General features: G+C 40.4%; 1 protein-coding gene across 1 annotated transcript in view; it reads right to left on the bottom strand.

Annotated features, from left to right (window-relative positions):
• The window catches only part of igdcc3 (immunoglobulin superfamily, DCC subclass, member 3), a 57,870-nt gene that overhangs the window by 14,957 nt on the left and 15,478 nt on the right, over positions 1–27,435 (bottom strand). The window contains exons 3-7 of the mRNA XM_005724275.1: positions 12,319–12,463; positions 12,094–12,224; positions 11,610–11,747; positions 7,867–8,025; positions 2,673–2,838 (exon numbers count right to left, since the gene is read on the bottom strand). Of these exons, the coding sequence (XP_005724332.1) occupies positions 2,673–2,838; positions 7,867–8,025; positions 11,610–11,747; positions 12,094–12,224; positions 12,319–12,463 (739 nt within the window). The remainder of the gene's footprint in view (positions 1–2,672; positions 2,839–7,866; positions 8,026–11,609; positions 11,748–12,093; positions 12,225–12,318; positions 12,464–27,435) is intronic.

Raw genomic sequence — 27,435 nt, 5'->3', positions numbered from 1 at the left:
TTTGGCCCACTGTGTATTTGAGTTTGACACCCCTGCACTACATGGTCTTTCAGGCTCTCGGTAAAACTCACCCCACTGTGAATTGCCAGCTGAGTGAATTTAATATACAGCTAAAATCTGCAAGATGTTTATACCTCAGTGGGAAAGTCACATGTGTTTTTACCCTTTTGCCCTCAAATGTATACACATGAGATATAATGAGTGCAGTAGATGAGTAATCTTATGTAATTATGACTAAAAAATGTTCTTTTTAATATCCAGAGATTGACTAATGAATCTAAAAGTGTTCAGAATTTTTCTCCACATCATCAAATCTTGGCAATTAATGCATGATTAATCTTAAATGTAGACATAACCTTCAATTCAGTTCTGTCCATGTTTATTTATATAGCACCAATTCACAACAACAGTCGCCTCAAGGTGCTTTAAGGTAAAGCTTCACCTTTACCGTATAGCACCTTGAGGCGACTGTTGTCGCTAGTATTTGGGGAGAAAACCCTGACAATCAGACGAGCCCCAATGATCAAGGACTTTGTGATGGTGGGAAAGAAAAACTCCCTTTTAACAGGATGAAGGATTTTGTGACCTGAATGTGTTTTACTAGGTAGGAGTTAAACCAAGTGATCAAGACCATAAACTCACCAGGAAAGACTTTACAGAGGATGTAAATCAAGGGAGAAGTCAAACATGTGTCTCACAATTTTCTTTACCATCTTATTTAAGTTGCCCCCTGCTGGCCACTATAAAGAATGCAGACTTGAGGCACTGGCTTCACTCTGCAGACGACTACACCCATCTTTTCAATACAGGCTATGTCATTTACAGAGGTTTTTTGTTTAATTATAAAAGGTTGACTAATTCATAATTTTTTCAGCATAAAGGACTTTCCCCTCCTACACTCACCAAATTATTTTAGCAAAATATAACTACCGAACAAATATACAGCATCTGTGAGGGGAAAATTATACAAGGAACATATAATATAGATTCTGGATTTACTACTGCTTGAGCCTTGCAACATATGTTTATATATGTTATCTGTCAGTCAAAGAGAAAATTTTCAGTTTCTAAGCACAAATTTCAACATGATTCAGTTGTTTTCTAAATGTGAGAATTTTTTGATTTTCATTAAACAAACTCCCTGAACAGAAAGAGTTTAACATTACACTGCAGACAGACAGACAGTGCAGAGTCTTAAGATGCACAACAAGCTGCTCGGTTCTCTAAATAGCTGATTGCAATTCCTGTTTAACCAGCTGAGTTTGTGATGTAATTAGCTAATGGGAGATCTCAAGCTGAGGCCTGCCTCCTTAACCAATCAGATGGTTTGCATAAGATTCATGTAACAGCAGGTCATGCAGTAATGGTGTAGAGTAGAAATACTGTAATGCTCTGGCTACCCTTTTTCTTTTTCTCGTCTCATCTATTCTTCCTGCCAACTCATCACTTCTCTATTGAACACAAAGTGAGATTCATTTTTCTCACTTTTTCACCACATCTAAGTCTGGCCTCTCATTTATATCTTCCCACTCTTCTTTCCTTCTTTGTTAGCCCCTCAGTCCATCTCGCTGACAAATAGAGACTGGTGGAAGGCAAGTAGGAGTGCAGCAGTGTGTGTGAGCGATGAAGGTGTCTGCTCGCATCACTCACTGCGATGTAGTGTGAGTATTGATTCTTTTTGTTGCATACTGACTTCATATTTTGTATAATATGAATAATAACAGCATATAAGGATAATTGGAGTATCGCAGGTTGAAGTTATGCCTAGCAGTGTTAAGAAACAGGCTGGAAACTTTGGGTTTCTCCAGAAATATCATAAAATCAAGCATGGTTTTTAAAAAAAACCCAACTCTTGGCCATGAAGTGTTAACAGCCAAATATACTATATGGCCTATATATATATATATATATATATATATATATATAGTTTCTGCTGTAAAATGTAGCCTTTACAGTGCACACATAAAGACGCAAAAATAAATTGAGGCTCACGCCTTGGCAGGAACATATTCCAGCAGCTGCTGCGTTATAGAAGCAACACAAATGTGGTGAAAATGAGCATTTGATGATGCCAATGATCAGATCAAGGCAATAGCAATTAATACTGACAACCATATTAGTCCTGTTAGCTGGGTGCAGCTTTGTAAGTGACGGCTGGAAAGAAAGAAAGAAATCTGATCTGTGATAAATGCAGTTATCACGTTATGTAACAGCCCAGATGATGATGACTTAATGAAATCGCTGTAACATGTGACAGATTCGTTACAGATCATTTTTAAGAAGAGTTTTTGGGTTGTCATTTTTGTTTTTCATGTAAATATAATATCATAAGCATATGCGGGTTTTTTAAAGCTATAAATAAGTTAATATGAGTTAATAAGTTAATAAGATCCTCTGTAGGTTGTTGTACACGGTTCAAGTGGCAATTTCTATGGGAGGAAATGCACTTGACATTTTTGTTGGGCTGCCTAAAGTTTTAGGTGAGGAAACAAACAGCTGTTTAAACAAATTTATGGTATCAAAAGGGACCATTTTGTAGAAAACCTCTGACAGAATGAGCAAAAACTGAGCAAACTGTCGTACTACAGAGCTCTGTGCCTCTGTGAGCATTTATGTATATATGAATAAATTTGAATATGATTAAAGTAACATTTTTTTGTTTTTTTGTTTACCTGTTGTTGTTTCTGAGTTTGACGTGCCCCCCGGGCTCCAGAATCTGCCCGTTCTTCAGCCAGGTGAGCTGCGGCTCAGGCTCACCCCGTGCTTGACAGGTGAAGATAGCGGTGGTGCCGACGGGGCGGGCGATGGACTGTGGAGGCTGAACGAATTCTGCTGGAGCTGTAAGAGAAGGCAGACTGAGAATCAGATCGAGTAACCTCAATCCGTCAAGCAAAAGATGTTGCTGGATAGATCGGTGCCAGAAAAATAGAAATACAATTTTGGCAGAATTAAGAGGTGCAGAAAAAGAAAAAGCCAAAGGGTGAGAATGAGGAAGGGAAAATATGAAAGCCTAGTGTATGCATGAATGGTATAAATACTGCTGTAGAGATATAATTCAGGGTCAGTTGGCAGGATTATGATAGACACCAGATCAATGCAGATGCAGGAAAAGGGGGAAGCAGGAAATCGAGATAAAGCCATAAGACTTGTGCAACCAGAGCAATACTTGGGAGTAATTTGCCTTAAAACAGCAGTTCAGTTTTTATCATATCTGCTCTCATCACTTGATTCAGGCTTCCAGCCATTATTCATTATTCAAAATGGCAGGTGCTCTATTTTAATTTAAAGAGTAATTAAAATTATTCCTGCTGGATTATAATTTTCTACGTTGGTGCTTTTGAATTATCTCCTCTGTGCTTATAATTGTCCCAACAGATGTAAGTGATCTGACAGCCTAATTTATTTATGACAACATTAGCCGAGAAAATTTGATGGTATTATATATACGCGGGTTTATATAATGCCTTTACTGGAGGCGTATCATGATGCCTTTAGTAAAAAATACCACACTGTTCCACCTTTTTTTTCTGTCCCTGTCATTTTCTTCATCATCATCAAGGGAGGATGAGCAACCTGAGAAAACCTGAAATAGCTTGAACACAAATACCGTGAGATCAAAGTGACTGAATCAGAGAGGTGACTCTTAAAGAGAAACTTTTGGACCTATAATTTGATGGGATTATAAGATTACTTAAAAAAAAAAGTATTAAAAAAGGTAATGAGTAATGTGCAACAGATTACTGTTTATAAAAAAAGGCTGCACTTGTTTTAAATAGGTTAAGTAATTTTAGCTGGCTCTCTTAGGGACAGCACATTTATGACATATATGGAGTATTGAGGGCTACATATTAAAAGTCCAAACTAAGAGGAATGAATGAAGAAATACAGTATTGTGCAAAAGTCTTTAGTCACGTCTTAATATTTTGCTTCCAATGGAGCTAGACTTTCTTGTCTTTTTTTAAAGCGGTCATGAGCCATAGTTCCTGTAAAATGGACCTAATATGCTCATTTTTATGCATATTTTTAATTCTTGGCATCTATTAGTGTACATTTACATGATATACTTTTTTGAATAATCCTTATTTATCCTATACTGGCCCTTGATGACCCTCAGTTCACCGTGTCTTCTGTTTGACTGCCTCTAGCAAACAGAAGGTTTTAAACAGGCGCTGCGCTGGCCAGAGCTGTACGCTTGAGATAAACATATTAACCACATCCTGCTTCTACTGACATCATATAGCCAAGAGTGGGAAAAAATCCCTCGAAATAGGGTCTTACACATACGCTGGCCTTATTTGAAAGTTTGGCCATATATAACGTGGGCATCCACCACTCTATGTGCCTTTATTTGACAAAAAAATAAAAAATATATATACTAGGAACAAGTCAAACAGGTCAACTTTAAAAGATCTGTCACACTTTCGGTTGTCAAGTTGAATTCCTGTTTATTTTGTTTTCCCCGCTCTTCTGCCCTCCTTCTTGTTCCAACACTAATAAATAAAATGTTGTCTGACACTTTCTCAATGTAAGCATTTTCATTCTTCCCAGTGGAAAAGCTAAGGGGCCGTTAGGCACTTGAATGAGGGGGGCTGACAGCGTGAGATGGTCCTTTCATTCATCTCAGTCCTTCCCAGCTTCATTGTCTGTTTTGTGCACACTTGCTGTGTGCTTTGAGGGCTGACTTGAAGGTGAAGGTCAGAGGGAGCTCAGGAAGGCATTGATTTGCACCTGTAAGGGTGTGGGGTAAGACCGTGAGCACCAGCTATCCATCTTACGCTTGTTTTTCGCTTCTTTGGCCGCTACAGTTTTACTCTTTCATTCTTTGTTTCTCTCTTCTCTCTTTTTGTACCCCAAAGGAGCCAACATAAATCCAGCTTGTTTACTGTGTAAGTGCTTTTTTAAACTGTGACTGTCTTCTTAGCTTTGTGCTTATTGAAGTTCCTAATCAGTGACAGCCACTGAAGCCCTCTTATAGTAGCTTATTATCTATAGAATAATGAGAATTACTAATTAAAGCACACTATTCCATCATAACGGAGCAGTTCTAACACATGTGTTTATGTGTAGTTAATGAGGCATTTGTTGTTTCCTTAAATCAATAACAGAAACCAAAAACAGACAGCGGCACATCATGAATGTCCACATCTTTTTATCCTTAGCAGGTGAGGGGCTCGTCGCAGACTTGACAAGCAGATGAAATGAAATATTGTTTGCGATCGATGCTGCTATAGGCTGGAGCAAAGTATGGTCCGTCTGATCAATATGTGAGTGAGGCAGACACTGGATGTTTCCTGCTTGGTGGCAATTAATGCACAGGGCAGCCCACACCTGCCATATCCTTTTGGTCAAAAGCACCTGTCTCTTAACACTAACATCAAACACCTTCATGATACTGGCTCCAGCTCTGTGGAGAATAGATGAAAAGAACAACAACATTTCAATCAAAATGTTAGAAAGCACACAGAGAATGAAACTTCAAAGGACTATATTTCTTCTGCATGCTGTGGCAGAGCAACAGATTATTGACCTTTAAGTTTTTGTCTAATATTAAAGTTCCCCACATTACATAAAGTATATTTTCTTTAAAAAGACTTATAGGATGTATTAAGAGTTGATTTGTCTTGTTTTCACATAACCTGTACATACAGTAGTGTGTAATCAGCTAGTACAAATAAACTAATGACTATAACTACAGGAACACCTACACGTAAGACTGGCAAATCAAAGATATGTTATTATAGGATATATTGAATTTGGATGTATCTTATAGTATCTAGTATATTGTATTATATATTGAGAAGAAAAAAAAGAGAGGTGCTATGGGTTTACCACTTTCACCAGATGATGGTGTTACTTCTTATTTATTGTAGAAAATCTGCATATTTATCTCCTGTGAGACTCACACAACTGTGTTATAAAACAAACAAATGTAAAATTGAATGCTAATGGCCTGTTATTTAAAAAAAACCCTGATTATACGTGTCATTTGAGTGAAGAAAAGGCTCGCAGACACAATACTGCAGAGGCATTGTCTCTTGTTGCAGAGCCTGTGAAGAACCGCGGAAGAATTTTAAAAAGCTGCAGACATGAAGGCGCGGCTTTTGAGCTGAGGATACCAGTGCCAAAACAAAGACACAATAAATCAATTTCTAGGCGTTTTGAAAACCAACAAGCAAAGAAGAAAGAATCCGTGTTGCTGGGTTTTTTTTTTATCCTTCTAGTGTGGCATCTAAAATCTGCAAATCATATCTCCATATGTCATTCTCTAATTTAAATTTGATGGTTATATTTATAGAATTTCCCAGAAGTGCCCACAGTGTGCATCTCATTTTTGTAGCTCAGACTGTAGTATAACAATTTTTATAACGTGGCTTCACTAAACCTCACCAACCTGAATCGAATAAACAGGGCAAACTCGACTGGGCAAATCAAGCCAGGTTTGCAATGTCCTTTAAAAGTGGGCAGTGCTGATGTTGATGTACATACTTTTCACAGGACTAGCAAATTATAATGGCTGTGAAGGCTGACTTGCACATCTTAGACCAACAAGTACAAGCACTTTGTAGTCTAAGGTGCTTTCAGTGGTCAGCAAGACGAGAGAAGTACTATATAAATGCAAGTCCATTACATTACAAGACAATGAAATTGCTCTGAAACTGCTTGCAGCAAAGCAAGCAGAAAGGCTGTGAATCTGTATCTCTTAACGATGCTTGTCAGGAAAAATGAAAAGGGGTTTAAAGAGTTTCTAAAAAAAAAAAAAAACTAGAGCTCCTCTGAAAATATGCACGCATGGTCTATAGGATCTTCTAGGAATGGTGTCACAGAACTGATTAGTTAGTAGGCTATGCTTTGATACAACTTGATCTGTAATCTCCAACATAGCCTCTTAACCTCGCTAAACCCCAAATCCTGCTTCACGGTACCCGTCCCCTGACTCTCCAGAGTCCCATCTCTAATCATCAAGTATCTCTGTGCTCAGTGCCTCCAAATACAAAACAATCTTTGTTCATTCTATCTAAAAAAAAACCTATTTGCCATAAAATATTTAATCACATGTGCCTCCACAAATGCAATATACTGTACATGATGACTTCCCAGGGTTGGTAAAAACTGCGCCTGGTCCCTAAAGTGTATTTCAGAGACCACAAAAGCCGATGTTGCAGGACTGTCTGCTTCTCGGTGTGATGCTGCAAATCTATTTTGCTCTGTGTTTTTGTTCTCCAATATTAAAGAAATGATGATTCAAATAAACCTCTGCAGTTATTTATTTTTTTTATCTCTTCCTAACAGAGTGTTGAGGATTTGAAACCTGAAACTATTACTGAAATTGCAAAAGCTGAGAGTCGGAACTCTTTGTGAAATGTTTGAAATGCCTACCATACAGACTCTAGCTCTGAGCAACATGCAGAGACATTTTAGTGGTCTTGTATCTTGCTGGTGGCACAAAAAGGTGTAAAAGTATGCTTGGTATACCAGAAATAGCCGATAATTACTGCTTGGAAGGTAGCAAAATAAAAATCAGCCTGAAATGTTTTGGTATGCTTTGCTTTGCTTTGCTTTGCTTTGCTTTGGGGGAAAATCATTCAAAACCTTCTCCCTGAAAAATCTGCACCAACCACTAGATCAGAATGAGGGTTTTAAACTAAAGACCACCTACATAAAACACTCTGGTGGCACAGGAGCAAAGCACTTGTTTATCAATGCAGCAAAACTGAGGTGCTTTCAGTCATGGTACAGTAATCATGTTGCCTGATCCACCCACATAGTGCTGAGCTGTACCTCGTCACGTTCCCCAGGATGTTTCGCAGGTGCTTTTAGTTTCACCCAACTGAAAAGAAAATGTCATTGCTTTTATCCAGAGCTCACCTTGGACCACCAGACGTCCTTGAGCAGTCCTGCGCACACGGGTCCCTGGTTTGTTAGCGGCACATACGTAGACCCCGGAGTGCTCCACACCAACATCTGAGATCATCAGGTTTCCTGTGCCGAGCACCTGGATTCCCTCCACCCCGATGGGACGGCCATCTAATCAGGGAGAGAGAAAAAGAAAACAGTTGAGAAGGATGAGTAAGAATCTATGGAGGTCAGCATAAAAAGAACCAGGTATATGGGCACAGTGGGTGTTTATGTTAGATGGGGGTCAACTGAACTATAGTAAAGATCAGAGTGGGTGTAAATCACTAGCAAGACATCTAATTAACATCATGCAAGTTTACGGCCACGAGCTGACAGAAGCAGCGCTATTTCTGTCCCCCCAAGGATGCAGCGCTCACAGCGTGTGTTCCTCAGGACTATAATGTGATAAAGCTGCCAGCACCCCATACACCAAGAAAGGTCAGCGAGTTTGTGTTTGAGTCATGTACACGCTGCAATTTTTTAAAACTTAATTGGGACTTTGTGATAGCTTCCAGTGAGAATCATCTGGCTTTTGGGTGCTTTACAGTAAATCAATGCTGCTTTTCTGCTTCTCCCTAACGGATGTTCAGCTAATTAAAACTTTTATGCTCCAGTTGAGACATTCACCTTTTTCAGGAATTTGTCTGAAAAATCCTCAGAGTACATTTTCTTTTAAGCTGGTTTGCTTCTTGGCACTGGAAATGTTTCAGCTGCCAGTCTGGGACCAGAAATTCTAACTGTAACTTCTAATCTTATATCTACTTACACAATCCATAGCAGCCTCCTCTCTGCTTTTGCTGTAATTACATGATAAGCTCACACACTTTCCTGTGCTCCCTTATCTGCAGTGTCAACTCCAACAATGGCTTCAGTCTGCCTATGATGTTAGCTATGGGGCCAAAGGGGCATTTTAATCCCATCTGTGAGTTCCATCTGCAGCCTGTAAGCCTGTACGTTCCAGATATGATACACTGAAAGGCCAGGAATGGAGGGAAGGGAGACAGGTACCACAGCGGACAAAGGAGCTCCAGTCAGAAATGCTAACTATGTGGTCAATAGTCAGTGAATACTTTTGGGTTTGTCCCTTATCTTCAAACTTAAAGCAAGTCACTTTTCAACAGAAAGGTTACTTTGGATAATGAGTTTGACTGAAATTCACTTGCACATTAGCAAGTGAATTTCAAAATAATGCCACTAAGCCTAAAAATGAATTTGCTAATCAGGATTATCAACAAATTATTTTTTTAAGGTTTTATTAGCAAAAGACTGTGAAAACATATTGTTAGTTTCATTTTTAAGGACTAAGATATATGATGTTGAATGCCCATCGCAAACGTTTAAGTTTACTGTCGTGACCCACATGACCAAGAGTTTTGTGGAATACTGAAACTGCCATCAGAACAGCCTTCTATCACATACTGCTGGTTGCAAGACAAACGAGAGATGATGGTCTATGGGACTACAGATCTCAGAGTCCTCTGTGGTGGTAAAACTGTTGCTGACGATAACAGTATGATCACCACTTATCTAAGTGGAAAAAAAAGACTAAAAAACTGTAAAAGCGTACTTTGAAAACATAATGGCATACTCCAAACCAATACACTGTGGCATATGTTGGCCTAATCAAATTATATGATGACAAAAATGATTACCAGACTCATGATTTTGTGTGTATATTGTGCATGATAATATAGCCCATTACTGCACATACAAATGTGCTTGTATCAAAGATACTTAGATTATATAATGGTGTGTATTTTACATTACAGCCATATGTGACATGAATATCTCACTAGTGTGTCTACACAACGAGTTGATGAATGTCTTAATTCATCAAGAGTACATGAAATCTTATAATATTTTAAATTTTATATACACTGCCTTATCAATGTGGCAAAAACATGTTATTACTGTGTAGCTAGTGCAAGTGTGTAGGCATTATGAGCACCTTTGTCTTGCAACTGTTATTTTGGTTTCTTCAGCCAAACTGTAGTGATGACACATACTGTCATGAAATGTAAAACAATGAAATCAAAGCAAGCCTTTATTCTGGGTGATACAACAGGTCCAAAACCTAAAACTCCAAAGAAGTGCAGGTAAAACAGAAAGCAAAACATACATAGAGCCAAGGAAGAAGGCTGCACAAACAGATAATGCTACAAAAGGGTGACAAGATGAAATTAATAAATGCAGGTGAATACAACAAACAGAAAGTGACCCAGATCATGACGCAGGATACACCCAGTTACTGGAGTACAACAGGAAACGACCAAAAGACAACTACACTGACACCAAACATGATGACAGAGAGAAAAGGAACCCAGGAGGAGAAAGGGACAAGCCCTGTAACAACACAGAGATTTTGCACACCGGGTTTTGCTTTTAAATCAGATATGATCACCAGCCCTAAACTGCAAAAGGAAATCATCACAGCAAACACACAGACCAAACCTCATCACATCTCAAGCTCACCATTCAATTCATCAGAAGTGATGAAAAAAATCCTTTGAGTTCGTTTGAATCTTCAAACCAGCCAACACACACACGGCTCGTGTGATAAATGCCGCAGCTTCAATTAGTAAATGTGCAATTATGTGGCGATGCCTAATGAAGACAATACATGTAATTAATGCAATTAATCACGACAAGTCATTGAGATCTAATAAATGTCTCCAACTTGTGTGACACGTGTTCGTCTTCTTCTTCTTCCGCATTTTTTTCATTATCGCACTGGGACGTTGTCCTAACAGAAGCAGTCTTGTTCTTTTCTTGCATTTTCCTGTTATATTCCTCTCTCTCTCTGGCTTTGCCATCACTTTCTCCCTGTCAGAGACTAATTAACTTAGTGTCAGAAAAAAAAAGAGCACAACCTAGGAGGCCGTGGTGCCGCTGTTCAATGAATAGCAGCAAACCAACTCTGGCATTAAGGAGTGACTGATGTGAAACTATAAGATTCATTATGCGGCTTATCCTAGCCTCCCTGCTGTAATCTAATACATACAAATCCCATCGTGTTAGCATTTCATTCTGGTAACACTGTGTAAGGCAATACTGGCAATCTGATTACACCCAGATGCTGGGGAGGGGCTGTGATTTACATTTGGAACAGAAAATCAGATTGAATGAGAAGTAAAGTAAACAGATAGGAGATTGAAAAATTGTTCACGACAGAATCTGAGTGGTAGTCAAGAAAAGGAAAAATCCGCATGAAGAGAGCTGTCTGTGCAGCAATTACTCAGAGGCTCTCCGCTGCTTCCAAGGAGGTTTTAGCATCGTGAGGACACGAAGCAACAGAGTCGAACATCCTGTTTAGCCCTAAGACTTAATCTTCAATCCCACTGCCTCATGTGTACACAATAGATCTGTGCTGTAACAAATATATTCTAGTAGAGTATGACCAATATAGGAATTTTACTGACCGATACTGATACCGATATTTGGTGATTTAAAAATCTGACATGAATATCTGATATAGTATGAAAAACTATGCAAGCATCAGCTTGTTTGCACATGCTGTTAAACTTTTTAAGTTTCGATTTATCAGCTGCCATAAATGCTGATGCCAACATATCAGTGAATAACCAGTATCGACTGATATATCAGTCTGGCTCTGTATACTTCACAGTGAAAGACAGAACACACAGATGCCACCTAATCTCTCAAACACACAAACAAGAACACCAGGTCTGATCTGATCAGGACTTTTTTCTCACCTAGTCTGCTCCATGACACAATGGGCCGAGGGTATCCAGTGGCAACACACTCCAAAATAGCCGTTTGGTGAACAGTGAGGGTTAGGTTTTCTGGACCGACCACGATGACAGGTTCTTTGTAAACAGATGACTGAGAGCCTGAAGGGAAAAGGGAGACGAGAATTCAAGATTGGAATGAGCATGATGGATAGCTTCTTTTAATTGGATTTCTCCAAGTGCATTAGCTCAATATGCTGTATCTCTTAGATCTGGCAGCAGGACAATAGGTTTGGAAAAGTCTAGGAAATGTGCTATACAGATAAGCAGAGGCGTATTAAGTGACTGTATTTGATCAGTGATACAGAAAACTAAAGATCCGAATAAAGAAAGCTCATTTAAACCAAAGTCAATTTACAGTGAGGACATGTAGGCTTTCCTCAAATGACAACACACAAACAAAAAACCAGAGGTTTACTCAGATGCGTGCTCAACTATAGATACCAACCGGAAACTGTTAGGAGTGCCTCAGCACTGTGTTTCACTCCTGCACTGTTATGAGCCACACAGCAGAACCTTCCACTGTCCTCCTCACGCACTCCTGTGATCTGGAGAACGCCTGTGGGCAGGAGAGTGTACCTAAAAGACAGAAAAAAATCACGAGACTTGGCACCTTTAACCAAAGTGCTGCAGTTTCTTAAAACAAGAAGCCCAAGTGGTATTTTGATCTAACCTCTCATTACTGGTGTCCACTGGACGGCTGTCTTTTTCCCAGCTGATGACCGGCTCTGGCAGGCCGTGAATCTGGCACTGGAATCTGGCCACGCCGGACTCCTCAGCGTGCACCGACTCGGGTTGGACGTGGAAATCTGCCATGGCTGTGAGATAGAAAGAGGAGCAGTTGAAATATTAGGTCATAGCTTCACAAAACAGCTACAGAGCAATAAGCTCAGTTGCTTACAGAAAAAATAAGCAGCGCTGCAACAGATGGCGTGGCCCCCACAGATCCCAACATCAGAGAACCAATCTTGGACTACATAAAGAGACAGAATATCTACCAAAGGAGTGCTGCAACATGCTTGGAGCAACTGGCACATTTTCTGCAAGGGAAATTTATTTTAGTATTTATATTTATTTTTAGTGTGTTGCTTTTTCACAAATAAAGAGCAAGTATTACAATTTCATGGAAAATCCACACTTCAACTGTTGACAGAGATACTTGGGTTTTTGCACAAAATGGCACTGATTCACTAAATGCACTTTATTGTTGAGAGCTTTAACCTACCTGCTAACCTTACTATTTCACATAAGCCAATTCAGAGACAAGCAGAACATTTCTGACATCACTACAAATGTGTAAAAGGAAGCTTTTGTAAAAGAAAACAATCCTACAAATAACAACACAATGAAACACATTCAAGAAGTAAAAGCATAGCTATTTCTGTGAGAGCATGCAACCTGCTTGAGAGGATGTGATACATTTTTCTGCTGCCACTGTGCCTGTCCTTCATATGCAGCTGATGAAACATTTTGTATGCAGGTAAGAAACATATGTTTCCAAAATGCATGCTAACGCAAATAAAGACAACATAGATAAGGCCAGCACCATATAGCCAAGCTAGTATCAATATCCCCACAGAGAGCCTCATTCAGCTGCCGTTCACATATCCACTCCCTGCAGAACAAAGGCGGCATCGAAGGTGGAGCCAGCAACAAACTCAATTAGAGAGAGGCCCTCTTCTTCCACAATTCTCCCACCTTCTTCAACAGAAGTGCATTTAAATGTCAACCATAATTAACTTGGAGGAAGAGGGGTTTCTCCGAAAACTGTTAGCATAACAACGGGAACAGACCCCTTATTATTTCATATGACCCCCCCACCCATCCCCTTCCAACATGTAGCCTGCATTAAATTATTACTTGCAGGACCTTTATGTTGCAGGCAGCAATACATAATAAGCGTATTTATGCTTGGTTGCTGTCTGGTAGTTCTTTCTCTGACTTCTTGGGCTGGTGTAGCATTAACTTTGTTGTACTGAACTACGGACTGTGTACACTTTGAATGTTGTCAAGGTTTTCCTGTTGTGCAGAACCAGAAAAGAAATATGTATAGTTTAAAATAAGCATATAGAAATGAAGAAAACAAACCTTAACCACTGATGCTGAAGGATGAGAGCACAGAGAGAGAGTGGATACTTCATTTAGAGAAGCACTACTTTATACCAGCGGCTGCAACACTGTGATTATTACATTTCAGAGCTTAATGAGAAGCGTGGCATTCTCAAACACGACTTGACCTTAGATCTTGGAATAGATGCATGGCGCTCTAATGAAAATTAAACCATGGTAATCTACTTTTCTTCCAGTAGTTCGCTCTTCATAAGCCATGACTTATGAAGCTGTAGCATATTTCTCTGAAGATACCATGTGAAATCATTTCTCTTAAGAAATGATAAGGCCTCACAAAAGCAGCGGTCCATTTTTACTGGGGTAATTCAGTTTGTTCGTCAGTCTCAAAGGGCCACACGGCCCTCACAATGCCCTACCTAATAAATGTAACATCACTCTGAAGCATACGTGGCTTTAAAGTCACCGAGAGCATCGGAAGTATTTTATCACCAAATCACCATTATGGTCCATTTCAGCTCTTTTTTTTCAATTCTTCCTTCTGACACAGTAAACTGCAAGCTTGGGAACACTTCAGTTTATAAAATGATGAAAACCCACTGTAAAGTTGTCAGAAGTTATTATTGTATATTTCAAGTGGCCCCATAGAAACACTTTTATGGGCTTGCACTTCATTTCTAGACAAAAGCAATCAACAATACGTTCTGCCCTGGCCTGCTGTCATACTGAGCCTGGGGCAGAAAGACTGGCAGAAGGCACTGAATTAAAGCCCTGAAGGTGCTGCCACTGCTGATGAAGGACGCTTAGGTGAAATGGCTAGAAATCCTTCAGAAAAACAATGTGTGGAAAACAAGAAGGTCAAGGTGACCGATATGATGCAAGACGAGCGCTGTCCTGGAATAAAGTCTCAAATTAAGATACAGGCATGCACGCACACAGCTGTGTGCACTGTCCGTGTGTACTGGGAACACTGAGGCACTTGAATGCTGCAGGACAAAGGAGGACCAGTGTCTATAGAAGTCTTTCTTGTGCATCTCTGCCAAGTAGTCAGGGTGTCTGCTGATCTGGCTGTTGTGTGTGTCCACTGACACAACCCCCTAACGGGCCCCACCCTTTGCCCTCATGCATAAAACATAGTCTCTCTAAGAGGCCCACAGTCCTCCTATTATTGAACCCTCACAAAATCAGACACAATTTCAAAAATCACAGCGGGGTCACACCCACAAATGAATGCATGCGGCAGAGAATTTGATTAACTCTAAAGAAAAAACAGCCATTTATAATCTGCACTTTAGTTGACTTTTATGGTGTATGCTGCAGAAGCAGATCAACGTGATTTAGCAAAGCTATAGCAAACGCATACGAAGACATCCAAACACACAACCCTATCAAACCTCCTCCTTGTGCTCAAAGCACAATAAAAGCAGTAGACAACAACAATTCATTTTACTCATCCAAACACACACCTCCAACAAGACCTGTTCTGCCATTGTTTGTCTATCTCCTGCTCTGCTAAGTGTTGACAGACACTCTCACATGATTAAAGACTGTCCACTACCAGCGTGACGCCGCCGGCTTAAATGGAGCAGGTCTAATTACTGCAATAGGGGAAAGAATGGTTGGGGTGCATACTAAATGGAAATCCATACACAGGCGCACAGTGAGGAGATCACTCCTCGAACATATGTTTGACAGTTTCTCGGTGACAACCACAAAAGAATGATTGAGGGAGTAATATGAGGGAAGGTCACAGAGAGGAAATGTGAAACAAGGAGCTAAGCTGTAAATCAGATCTTGTCAAAAGTGACTGGCACTGTCCTGCTGCGTGTTGCACAATTTACCATGAAGTCGCATAACAATAAATCGGAATCGGGCCGAAATTAACATGAAAATCTCTTTGAAAGGAAAAAATGTCACCCCCGCTTTCCCACAAAGACGCACAAAGGATGAAATATGAAAGTAAGTGAAAATATACCATCGCTGACTATCAGACTTGAGGGCCGATGATGATGATGCTAAATGAGAAAACCAAGTACAATGGCTTCAACGTTTCGATAGCAGATTTTTAGCTCTGTCATGTGAGCAGCTTGTATCTATCTAATGAAGAAACGTAGATTAAACGGTGATTACTGAAATGACCCTACTGGTGAAGTTTTGGCTAATAGCCCCAAGTAATGATCCATTTCTTTATCGCTCTGTGAAACACTCACACAAATACTCCACAGATATTAATTAACACCATTACTAAAAACTGCCCTATTTTTTGGCATCTCCAACTGCAACAACTAAATCAGGCAGCCAGATGAGAAATTTTCATGATTTCCAAGCACCTGTGGTCACATGTGGGTGTTCAGTGATATGACAGCGCTAATGATGCTAGCAGAGGGGCAGATATCCTGCAGTACTGTTCAAAACAGCAGCTGTCGTGAAAAAGCTTCTCCGGTGAACCCCTATGTTGTAATGTCATTGCCCTTCCTTCCATTTGCCTGCGGCCACCCTCCCGCCCCACTCCACATTTTAACCGTTCCCAGCTCTTCATCGCACCTCTCTCCCCACCCCCTCGGGTCCTCTCAAGTCTGTGACATCATTAAGCACATGTTGTTCGAAGCGGCAGTGATGACTGCAGTGCCCACCCCACCCCCAACTCAGTAAACCAGAGATGAGACCCATAAATAATGGAGATGGTGTACATGTACGCCGCTATAATGGCGTGCAGAGTCCGTGCTTCCACGGCCTTTAAATAGGTATCCCTGAAAAAGCAGGCCGTGTGCTGGGACCCTGGACTTGGCATTTTAATGCAGATGTGATATTTTATTAGCTCCCTGCCCCACTAGCCCCCCCACCTCTTTTTCACCAGTCCCGCTATCAGGCTTTGGTTTGTGGTGTGTGATGCTTATCACCTACGATACGTAGGGCTACACCTGGTCTTGTCTATCTGCCTCTGACACACACACACACACACACACACACACACACACACACACACACACACACACACACTTATTTCCCTCCATTAATGCTTCACGCCGACACATGAGCATCAGAACCTGCAGGAGCAAAAGCATGAGCTGAGGTGCAACACCTGCCACCTGAGCCCAGAAGTACCAGATGTTCACATGAATGTGAAGCTGAGAATCCAAACTGATTGATCATTTATATGACAAGTACTCCAACCAATATACTAGATGGGTAATAAGATTTATAAGGCAATTTGCATGTGTACGATCCTCTTATTTTTTTTCTGTCAGCTTCACTCTCCATTTTGAGAAGAAAAAGGCCCTGTTTACCTTTTTAATTTTTTTGTGATATCACCTACAAATCTGATTTTTATGGTTAATAAATATCAGCGGACGACTAAAATGAAAACAAAATTAAATCCCTTCAAATCTCAGCTTGAAACACAGCAGTTGGTAAACCACTCAACAGACTGACACTACATTTCCAGGACCACACCGCTAACACAGTGTGCAGTGTGACTCTGCTCCATATAGACGGCGAATGAGTCATAGTCTTGTAATTGAATCAAACACCAAGGTATGAGGCCTTTGTGCACAGATGGCATTAAAAAAAACACAGAGATTAGCTAAAATTTATACAAACTAAGCATTGTGTCCACTTCAATTTTGAGTGTAATTTTTCTTAGAGGGAATTACCAACCTTTTCTTTGCTTTTCTAACAGCTAAACATGTGAACTCTACCCCTCTCACATTACACAACAGTTTTAATAAGATTATAATGGTCTTCTCTGATTGTGTTGCAGGCTTGTTTGGCTTTCCGGTGGTGTGATTGTGTGCAGTTTGTTGTGCTGATCAATAGTGTTAAACATATTAAGATTGATGGCTGCTATTAGGGGTCCCTGTCGGAGGTAGAGAGAGCAGCAGTCCTACAAGAGTTATCCCTCAGGAGAATGAGACAATATAAATCATGACAAGAACGATGACAAAATATGATGACCAGAAAAAGTGATGAATAAAATCATTTTCACAGTTAGACAGCTAAAGTTTGAGGGAATTAAAGCCAGTCTGGTGACAATGAATTGAAAGATACAGTAATTTCTCACAGCACTGTACTGTATTACCTGGAGATGAAGACCTTAAAAAAAATTTGTCAATTAATGAATTACAGTACAATGCAAAATATTGCTTCCAAGAAGTCAGACTTTCTTGTCTTTTTTTCTTTTCAAGTCAACTCATGTAACAGTTCCTTGACATTGGCTGCTTTTTCAGAAGCACCAAATGTAACAAAGTAACAAAACCTTTCAGAAGAATGTTTTGTTACTTTGTTAAGCCACTTACTAGTGACCTATGAATCCTTCAGGTATAAACAAGGGAACTAACTGAAAGGATGAACCCATCTTTGTCTACACGTGACCGAAAACTTAGTGAAGAACTAATTTTAAATTAAATCTTTTGTCACTTTGTTACAATTAGCCTGGGACAAAAATTCCAATTAGTCCCATTTCTTTAGCCGAGTCTGTAAAAAATGCCAGTTAGTATTTTTGTATCAAAAAAGGTGTTTCCCAAAACTAAATACTGTCCATTTTTTCCATGTTTCGTCCACATTTCTCCTGCCTCTGCTCCACCCACAACACCCCCCTTGCACTCCCACTCTAGACCTTAGCCCCAAATCTCCATGCTCACTACTGCAAGTAGACCCTAATTAAAGAGAGCCCTATTAAAGAACAGCAGATGCTGTAAATTAGGGGATTATTCAAATAATTCCCAGGCACAGCTTGGGTAAGATTAGAGACAAGCAGGAGAGAAAAGAGGAGAGTGAGAGGGCTGAGTGAGGACAACAGAGAAAGGAGGCTAAAATAACAGACAAGCCCATAACAAGAAAAGTAGAACTGATTTGAAATTAACTGCAACTCCTTCTCCCTGTAGCTGTCAACCTTGTTGATACTGTTTCCTTTTGACTGATTAAGGAAAATAACAACTGCCAAATAAGAATTTTGTGTATTCAGAGACTCGCGAGCAATTAAGAAGGGATTTGATGCAAGAGAACAAAAAAAAGCGGGCCTTTTGTAACATTTAAGGCCAAACTAAGCGTAAAACTCCACACTCATTAAAAAAACTTCAAACATCTTCTCATGACCATCACAGCCGGCTTTCCAAAGACTTACGTTGTTTATTCTAGAAAACAGCTGTCTCTCTTTAACATGCAGGTGCATGGGCCTAAGCTTGTTCTTTTATCGCATGAGCACATGTCCAGGCTCAGTGTCGCCCAATGCCTGGATTATACTCTGTTGGACATGCACGTGGGCAGCTGTGGATAGCGTGGACGTTTTGTTGTTTGTACTCTAATAATTATAATTCCACTTGAAGGATGCGTGCGCAGTTGGTGCCTTTGCAGCTTATTTTTAGGGCATACACCCCCCCACCCCCGGTGATAAAATTTGCATCATCCGGACACTAGAGGACCCTCGCACACTCGCAGGAGAGGAAAGTATATCAATAACAGTGACGCAGGGTCTCGCGGGGGTTCATCCAGTGTGCACTGTTTATCGTCTCAGACACAGAGCCCAAGGGCCTGGATGAATAAATGATGAGTATGCACAAAAACCATGCGTATGCTTTTTCCCACACGTGAAATGGCATTCATAAAGGAAGAATGTGTAATTAGATTGTGTGCATTTAATGCATGATTCACACCATCTAAACCTTTTTAGAGATTAAGCCTGACGTGGTGAATTAGACAAAGAATGAAGTAAAAACAGAAACAAAGTGGCCAATTTCTTTATTGGTTATAATGTTATTAGTAATACATTTTTAATGCTAATTGTTAGGGGTGTAAATAGCTGCAGCTGTGCATACTAATCATTCACTGGTCTGATGACCTTGCTTGCCTCTCTTCCTACTGTGACCATTTCTTTTGTACATCTGCCAGAGTCCTTTGCTCTGAGCTTACACAGTTAATAACCTCAGTCCCTTTTTTTAGTCTTTGGTGGTTTTTGTTCTATTTTTTTTTTATCATCCCGGAAAACCACCTTTCTTTTTCTCCACTTGTCCAATGATCAGTTAAAAAAATCACATTCCATGAAATTGTGTTTCTTCTTTGCTGCTGTTTTCATGGGCGAGTCTAATAACTTGTGGGACAAACAACATGTTTGTATGCAAATGATTAATTAAGGGACTGTCTACATCCATTCGTGACTACAGATTGGGATGGAAATCAGTCTTGTGCACATGCATGCAGCTTCACAGTGATTGAGATTTATCAAAGAGGTCCACAGATACACACGGCTTTACAAAGCTGCCAAAAAGAATGCAAACGCACATTTCTGCCTGTCGTGTGACTAAAACGCAGTTTTAGCCGTTAGCCAAAGCATTAATAAGGTTTGGCCCTGCTGGCCGTCTTTATTTGCGTGCTTACATTTTGTGCACTTTTGTATTCTGTCCTCCTGCCGAGTATAGAAGAGGAGAACTGAGTTATAGGATTAAAGCATGGCACCAAGCCACCCTGTCTTGCTTTAAGTAGGAATGAACACAGCAGTGATGCCACTAGAGTACATGGTGAAGGAGAGCTCCACTTCACACATCACACATGAAGAGAAACATTATCTGTGCTCGCTTTCCAGGTCTTCAAAGTGTAGAGGAGGTGCTGTAACTCAAGTCATGTTTGCATAATTGTTCAGTTTGGAAGCAGCTTGGCGTCCTCCTTGATATGCTGCTCATATTTTCCACTATATTGCCACCGTCTGCTGCTCTTTCTGAGTTTTGTTTTTATCAGTCTTTCCCTGTTAAATGTTATTTTTTTGCATATCTGAATCAAGAATCCAAGGATGGGGACCCCCCCCCCCCAGGGTATTTTTGTGTAATGTTTATTTAACCAGGAAATGAAACTCTTCATATTTAGAATCTCATTCGCGAAAGTTTCTGGGGCCATAAATAGGCGAGAATGCTTTTTGTGGTCGTGCGTGAAAACAAATGCTCAGAGAAAATGTGAAAACATCAGACACGTAAATACCATAGAGAAAGGACCAGAAACCCGAACACAGGGAACCAAAATCACTAACCAGTGAGCCCCTGTGCTGTCTCTGATATGAATAACATTCGTCTTGACTTGAGTTTCTGCCTCTTGTCCACAATCTAAATTTAGATTAAGAAAAAGATCAAATAAATGAATAGTTAAAGAGGACATGAGGACACAAACGGGTCAGTGAATGAACATTTCTCCCATTAGTAGAGCCTCTCTTAAAGAATGTGATCTCTTCTTGCTTAACTTGACCCACTTCTTTGTTTATGCCTCGGACACATTACCATGTTATTATGTGTGATGGCCTCAAACACATTAATTCATATGGCTAAAAAAAAAACTAAATAAAAGTACCAGCAGTCTGGTTCAAGGTAAAATCATTATTCAGCTTACTTATGTTGATACAGGATGCATGGGAGGAAACTAAATGTTTTGTACCTTTACAGTACAGTCCTATAGATAATTCGCAGAAAAGCATATTCAGTTTTTCGGGGAAGATAATAAAAGAAAAATGAGCAGACAGTTGAAAGCGGGTCAGGTTTTGGGCTGTTAATGTCTGACTTTTTCCTTAACTTGCGAGGCAGCTGAAAGTAAATCCTTAAACATAATGAAATTCCTTTCTCTGGAGCGTTTCAGGGAACAATGGGCGCTTTTTCGTAAGCGTCCTCAAATTCATTTAGTCGTAGAGGAATACATTTCACTCGCAGTTCCACTCATGCCGTAAGCATCGTGATGATTTTCATGTTTTCCAGTTGATTTTTTCTTTTTTTTGTTAAACCTCCTACTCGCCGCACATTTATTGCTGACAGTAAAAAAGAGAAAAGAGTCTACAATCTTTTTCACACCTGATTATTGCTGGGAAGCACCATATGTCTTCTCCATGCAATTGTCTTCTTCCCCAGAAGTCACATATCTAATTATCACCAATACTTGTGCTTCAGAATTCAAATGAGTCGCCTCTCCTATCAGCCACATAGCTGCATGAATTATGTGCTGTCCTCCATTCAGCTCATTCGCCGTATGCTCTCTGCACAAAAGTAAAACCCTACAATTCTTAATCCTTGACTTGCCGTTTGTTGAAATATTTTCCAACTTTTAGAGTTATCTGGGGTTAAATGAGATTTATATTCAAATGGAAATGCCACTAAATTCCTCTTTGGATGGTCTACGCCTCTTGTTTTGTGAAGCCAGAAATGAGCGAGGACCTCGGACAGCAGAGGCTCTGAATAACAACCTGGGTGAACATTTGGCATCACAATTCTCCTCAGTCTAACACTCATTACTTCCCCCTCATTAGAGGACAACTGTTGGGTTGGTAAGCCACGCTGAAGAGGCCACGATGAATCTCCCACGAAAAGTTTTTTTTTAATTTGTGCTGCTGTGTCTTGATAACAGAATGCTGATGAAAAGAACACAAATGTAAAATTAGAATTTTTTTAGATACATATGAACGTGTGTGTATGTGCTGCTTTCTGAGAGTGCAGCACGCAGCATTAACTACACATCTGAAAATGACTTTGAAGGGAGGCGCTTGGTCTGAACCCTGAGTAGATGGATGACCCCACATCTGGCACTCCCATGGGAAATCTGAAAGACGCAGGGCGGGACCGGTCCGTGCGCTCCACTGCATCTCATAGCACCCTTAAATGCTTGCTCCCCAAATGGCTAAAACGGCTGTGTAAATCTCACCTCTGCATCACTCCATCCCTTACAACACAACAGAAGTCCCAAAAGGGAGTTCCAGTTGGCCTGGGCCCCCAGTTGTGCAGTTACCACTGGGAATTTATCACATCACAGCTTCCAAACATGCAAACCCGCGAAAAGTTACCCGAAACAAATCAGTCACTGTGACAGATTTAGAGTTTTAATCCTGCTTGCGGGGTTTCCAATACATCCACTTTTTGTTTCCCCCAACATTGTGGATCAGAAAAAACCTTAAAGGATTTTTCTTTGCACAAGCTAAAGCTAAATCAGCAAAATATGGATTCTTGTTAGGATCGATCGCTTCTTGAAGCTATACAAAACAATAACGGCGTCAACAGCAAATATAAGCACTAATGCTTTTCTAGATTCAGCATTAAGACCCATAAATTTCCCAAGACTGAATTATAATTTACTATAAACAAGATTTATGTGGCTGCTTTCCATTCAGTGTGTGAGCGGGCTTTGCCTGAAAGCAGGTAAACAGCCACTGTAGACAGCAAAAAAAAGGTTCCTTTTCTTGAATTATTTCTTTTTTTTTTGGTTTTTTTTTCTTACTCTATCTGCATTCATAAATAATGGCTGACTCACAGAACTGTAACTCTTTGCCCTGATATCGACTGGTTACACGAGAAGCGGTGCCCAGAGACGATAATGGATGGGTTTCCAGGATTTCAATGTAACTTCTCAAAAATACAAAATTTTAATTGTTAAACAGATCTGTGAACAAGGTCTCTCGTGACTGTCTGCATTAATGGAGAATTTAGATAACATGTTATATGGAAATAACATGTAAATATACTTAAAAGAGGCTGATTTCAGCATTTTCTTCTCATTTACATTAAAATATATTTGCTTTATGTAGCACATCAGAGTATTCCAACAATGAACGATATCATAGTGATGCTAGACAGAGTGAAACCCCCCAGTAAACGAACCAACTCCAACCATGTACTCTTAGTTAGCTGTCCAACAAGCTGATATCTTTGCATCTTTTAAATCTCTGCAAGTCCATACCTGCCATTGTCACTTTCAAATATTCATGTATTTGGTGTTTAAAGCAAATAATTTGATTAAAAAATGTTTGACAGAAAACTAGAAAAAGAATCTAGAGCAATATACTGACACTATGTATATTTTGCAGGCACTAAACAAATAGAATAACTTTATATTGTTTCCAATCATGACTCAGTGTCCTGAACTATACAGCAAAGCCACACATGCAGTTAATTTTCATCCATGCGGTCTGTCTGTACGTCCTCAAGTCTTCATTTTGCCCCCTTTGTGGTGTCAGTGAATGTAGATAGCTATCTCACAGGGAAAAGACACATGCATTTGCTTATCCGTACTGTGCAGACTTACTTTCATTTTAGACATCTTTCTTCCTTTTTTATCTTCATTCTTGCTTCACTCTCTCACCATCACATCCTCATCAATAAGAATAGGGAGGTAATTATAGTTTTTAAAAAGATTTTTTGTCCATTATTTAACAAGAAATTACTTTAACAGAGGACACAAAGACGTAATATTTAAATCACCTGTTTTGTGCATCTTAGTAGCGATTAGAGACTGTTTTTATGCATGGCAGATTATAAAAATAAGAATACATATATATGCCAAGTATATCTAAGATATTATAAAGTAGAATGGTTGTTTGATGAAGCAGTGGTGTGCACGAGATTGTCCATTAAAGACCTGAAGCTGTGGTGGTTGTGTGCGGTGAGTTAGGCTCGTTCATTTCTCAGAAATGATCCATGTTACTTAGACACCAGCCCTGGGACACGCTGTCACTTTTACCCTCAGCTTAAAACACGTGGACACACTTATTCACGCATGATGGCTTCTATATGAAAAAAGGTGAAGAGACTCAGTAACATGCACAGAAATTAGTTTCTCTCCCTCCCTTGCACGGACACGCACACGAGCACATGTACAATTGCTCACACCCGTCTCTATGCCGTCAGCTCAGCTGACAGCAGTAATGAGTTTCTTCTCTGCGTAAGCCAACTGGCACCCACTCAGGGGAATTTATCAGGCTGAATTGTGGCCATTAATCACAATCCTGGGCAACACATTGCCATCAAGTGCGTGGCAAAGAGAGATGCATTGATGGGGGGGGGGATACACTGATGAGAACGACATGAGAGAAAAGAAAACATAACAGTGCTGGTTGGGTAAACCGCCTGCTTCTTTTTGGGCTTTGCCTGATGCTGAGCTAAATGGAGGATAAAAAGACAGTGAGAGAAAAAAGATCAGACCCTGAATGCTGTAAATATCAGCTCAATTACTCCAAGAAGAGATGCTGTGAAATCAATCACGGCGACAAGATTGGTGGAAGATATTTCTAGCAATTGCTTTGTGCTGTTCTTAACTTCTCACAGCATTACGCACACACATATCCATGTGCACTGAAAGAGATGAAAAAAATGTATGCGCTGAAGACTGGAAAATATTGCGTAACAGGAAGAGAAGCAATAGGGAATAATGTCACGGCAGCTTTTAAAGCCTAAGGAGCATCTTAGGTAACAGCAGGTGCTGCTAATGTATGGAAAACTGCCATCACCTCGTTTTCCAATACTGAGTCACTGACACCAACACATCCTCTCGGTGAGATGCCTGGAAACTCAAAGCCTGCCTCCCATTCCTCTCTTTTGACTATCTTTTTAACCCTCCCTTCTTTCCTCCATTCATGCTGCCAGCTGACTGCGGTCACCAGGGATATTACTGCCCCTTGCTCATTCAGGGAACCCAGCCCCCAATGCTCGCCTCCACCCTGAGCCCGATGAATCCATGATAATATGCAGTCAGTAACCTCCCCCCCACCATAGCCCCCTTTGTGCGCACATGTGTGTCTCCCCCTGCCACGCCCACCGCATGGAGCTTAGCTCACGTGAAATCATGAGAAAAAAATTACCACAGAGGAAGAAGAGGAGCAGAGACAGGGAGGAAAGGCAAGTGCAGAGCCTGTCACGACCACTTAGTGTTACAAGACGGTGGGTGAGAAATGAAAGCCCTTTGTCTCTGCCGCTACCTATAGCGGGTGCAAACAAAGCCTGTGCAGACACTACATTCAGCGACAATTTGCTCCATCTGATAACGCGACACTACATGCGGGGCCCGAATAAACAAAGAGCAGCTTTGGATTTACATAAATTGAGAGAAATATTTTGTTTCTGAGGTCCAGTGAACAATGAAATTAAATGAAGGCCTTATCTTTACAGTGATTCCTGTAAATCAAATTCCTGTCAATCAGTGAGGATTAACGCAAGATCACAATGATTAATTGTGTTTTCGAGCAGCCGAGAGGGATAATTTTAGTAACTTCCCTATATAGTCTCCTGTCAGGAGCACGCCTCTGGGCTGCAATTACAGATTATATTTATGGTCGATTAATCTTCACCCGGGAATATGGAAAGCCACCGATTGATTAATTTAATAGCACTAAGAATACTCAGTTGATATTTCTTTTCCACTGAGATCACTTCTTTAAGGTGAAATTTTGTGACATGCTGTAAAACGCGTCTTTAATCAAGAGTCCTGTCTGAGGAAATCCCTCTCAAAAACACGAGTGTTTCAGTATTCGTATAATTTATGTCCACTGACAAAGAACGCATAAGCAACCTGTAACATGGACTCTGTTGACAGTCATGCTCTCATCTCATCTGTTCCTTGCAGTGGATAGGAGGGGCACAACTATAAGCTGTCAGACATAAGCACATATCACCGACGCGTCCAAATCGCCATCAGCCGCCTAACCCTCTAAAGCTGTCTTACCTCTCACAAATAATGCCCATGCTGGAAAATGGAGAGGGCCATTACACCGCTAGTGTCATGTTTCATCTTTTCAAGCTGTGGCAATGAAATGGTTTGCCTTACGACTTACTAACACATGACATGAAACCACTTCTGCAAAGAAAAAAAAAATCTGAGATACATTCATAAAAATGATTAAAGACTGCATTCAGACGGATGATACAAATTCTTTATAAGTTTACAAAATAAACACATCTTGCCTCGCAGCGCTCACTGAAAGACGAATTTTTAAAACAGCTCTTGCAAAGGATCCGACACTCTCAGCTCCGTCACTTGAGGATTGGAAATTAAATGTTCCATTGATGCTTTCAGAGTGAAACACACCTTCATGTTAAGGGAAAGCGGCAGGTCAACGTATTGTATGTGCAGTCTCTGACCGCAATCCTGCGCACATGTCCTTGTCAGATCATTTAATTGATCGCAAGCGAAGGTAATGTGCGAGTTACAGAGATGAATTACGAGCCCGGGGTCGGGGGAGCAGTTTTCCGGCATGTTCAAACGGCAGAGACGTGCTTCTTTGAGCTAAGTGAGCCCGATGTTGCCTTGTACCCCTGGTGACTGTCGAAAGCAGCCCCGGAAACAAAGCTGTGGGGGTCAGAGGTCCCGGCACAGCATCGGAATGGAATGTTCCTTCCTGGTTCAAGGTCCAGCCTTCAGAGCCGGAGAGGCCGAGGGATCACTCGAGACCACCGCCACATGCTCCACCTATTTCACTTCCTGCTGCGCTCCACTTTCATCTGTCTCACCTATTCCCTGCTTGGATTTTCACGCGGCTTGTTTTGCTGTGGCCTTAGGAATATTTTCTTCGTTCCTCCCCCCGTTTGAAAACATTTAAAATGCTCAAAGATTTTATAAGTCTCTGAGCATCATCCGCACTTGTATAATGTGTTGACATTCTCAAATGCTTTATTTCATACAACCCAGTGTCCAAAACCTGTGGACTATCAGTTCACAACAGCGGAAGAAAATGTTCTACTACCTTGACTGCTCTGTATCTAATGTATACTGACGAGAAATCACTCTAAACAGCAGAACTCATAATTTATAATGCAAAATTGTAATGAAACTGCGCATTTTTCAATTATTAGATTTCCCCAAAGTCATACAGAACAAAGCTAACAGAACTATAGACACTGCAAACAGGTTGCCAGCAGGAAACTGGCCATCTCAGAAATCTTTCATCCTATGCCAGCAGCAGCCGCTTCTAATTGGTTCCTGTGGAATTCGTTTTATC

This window comes from Pundamilia nyererei, unplaced genomic scaffold (genome assembly GCF_000239375.1).
Source record: "Pundamilia nyererei isolate P.nyererei 1_Seehausen unplaced genomic scaffold, PunNye1.0 scaffold00011, whole genome shotgun sequence".
In the NCBI taxonomy this organism is placed as follows: Eukaryota; Metazoa; Chordata; class Actinopteri; order Cichliformes; family Cichlidae; genus Pundamilia; species Pundamilia nyererei.
Note: the sequence above shows the minus strand (reverse complement) of the source record. Positions and strands in the feature narration are given on the sequence as shown.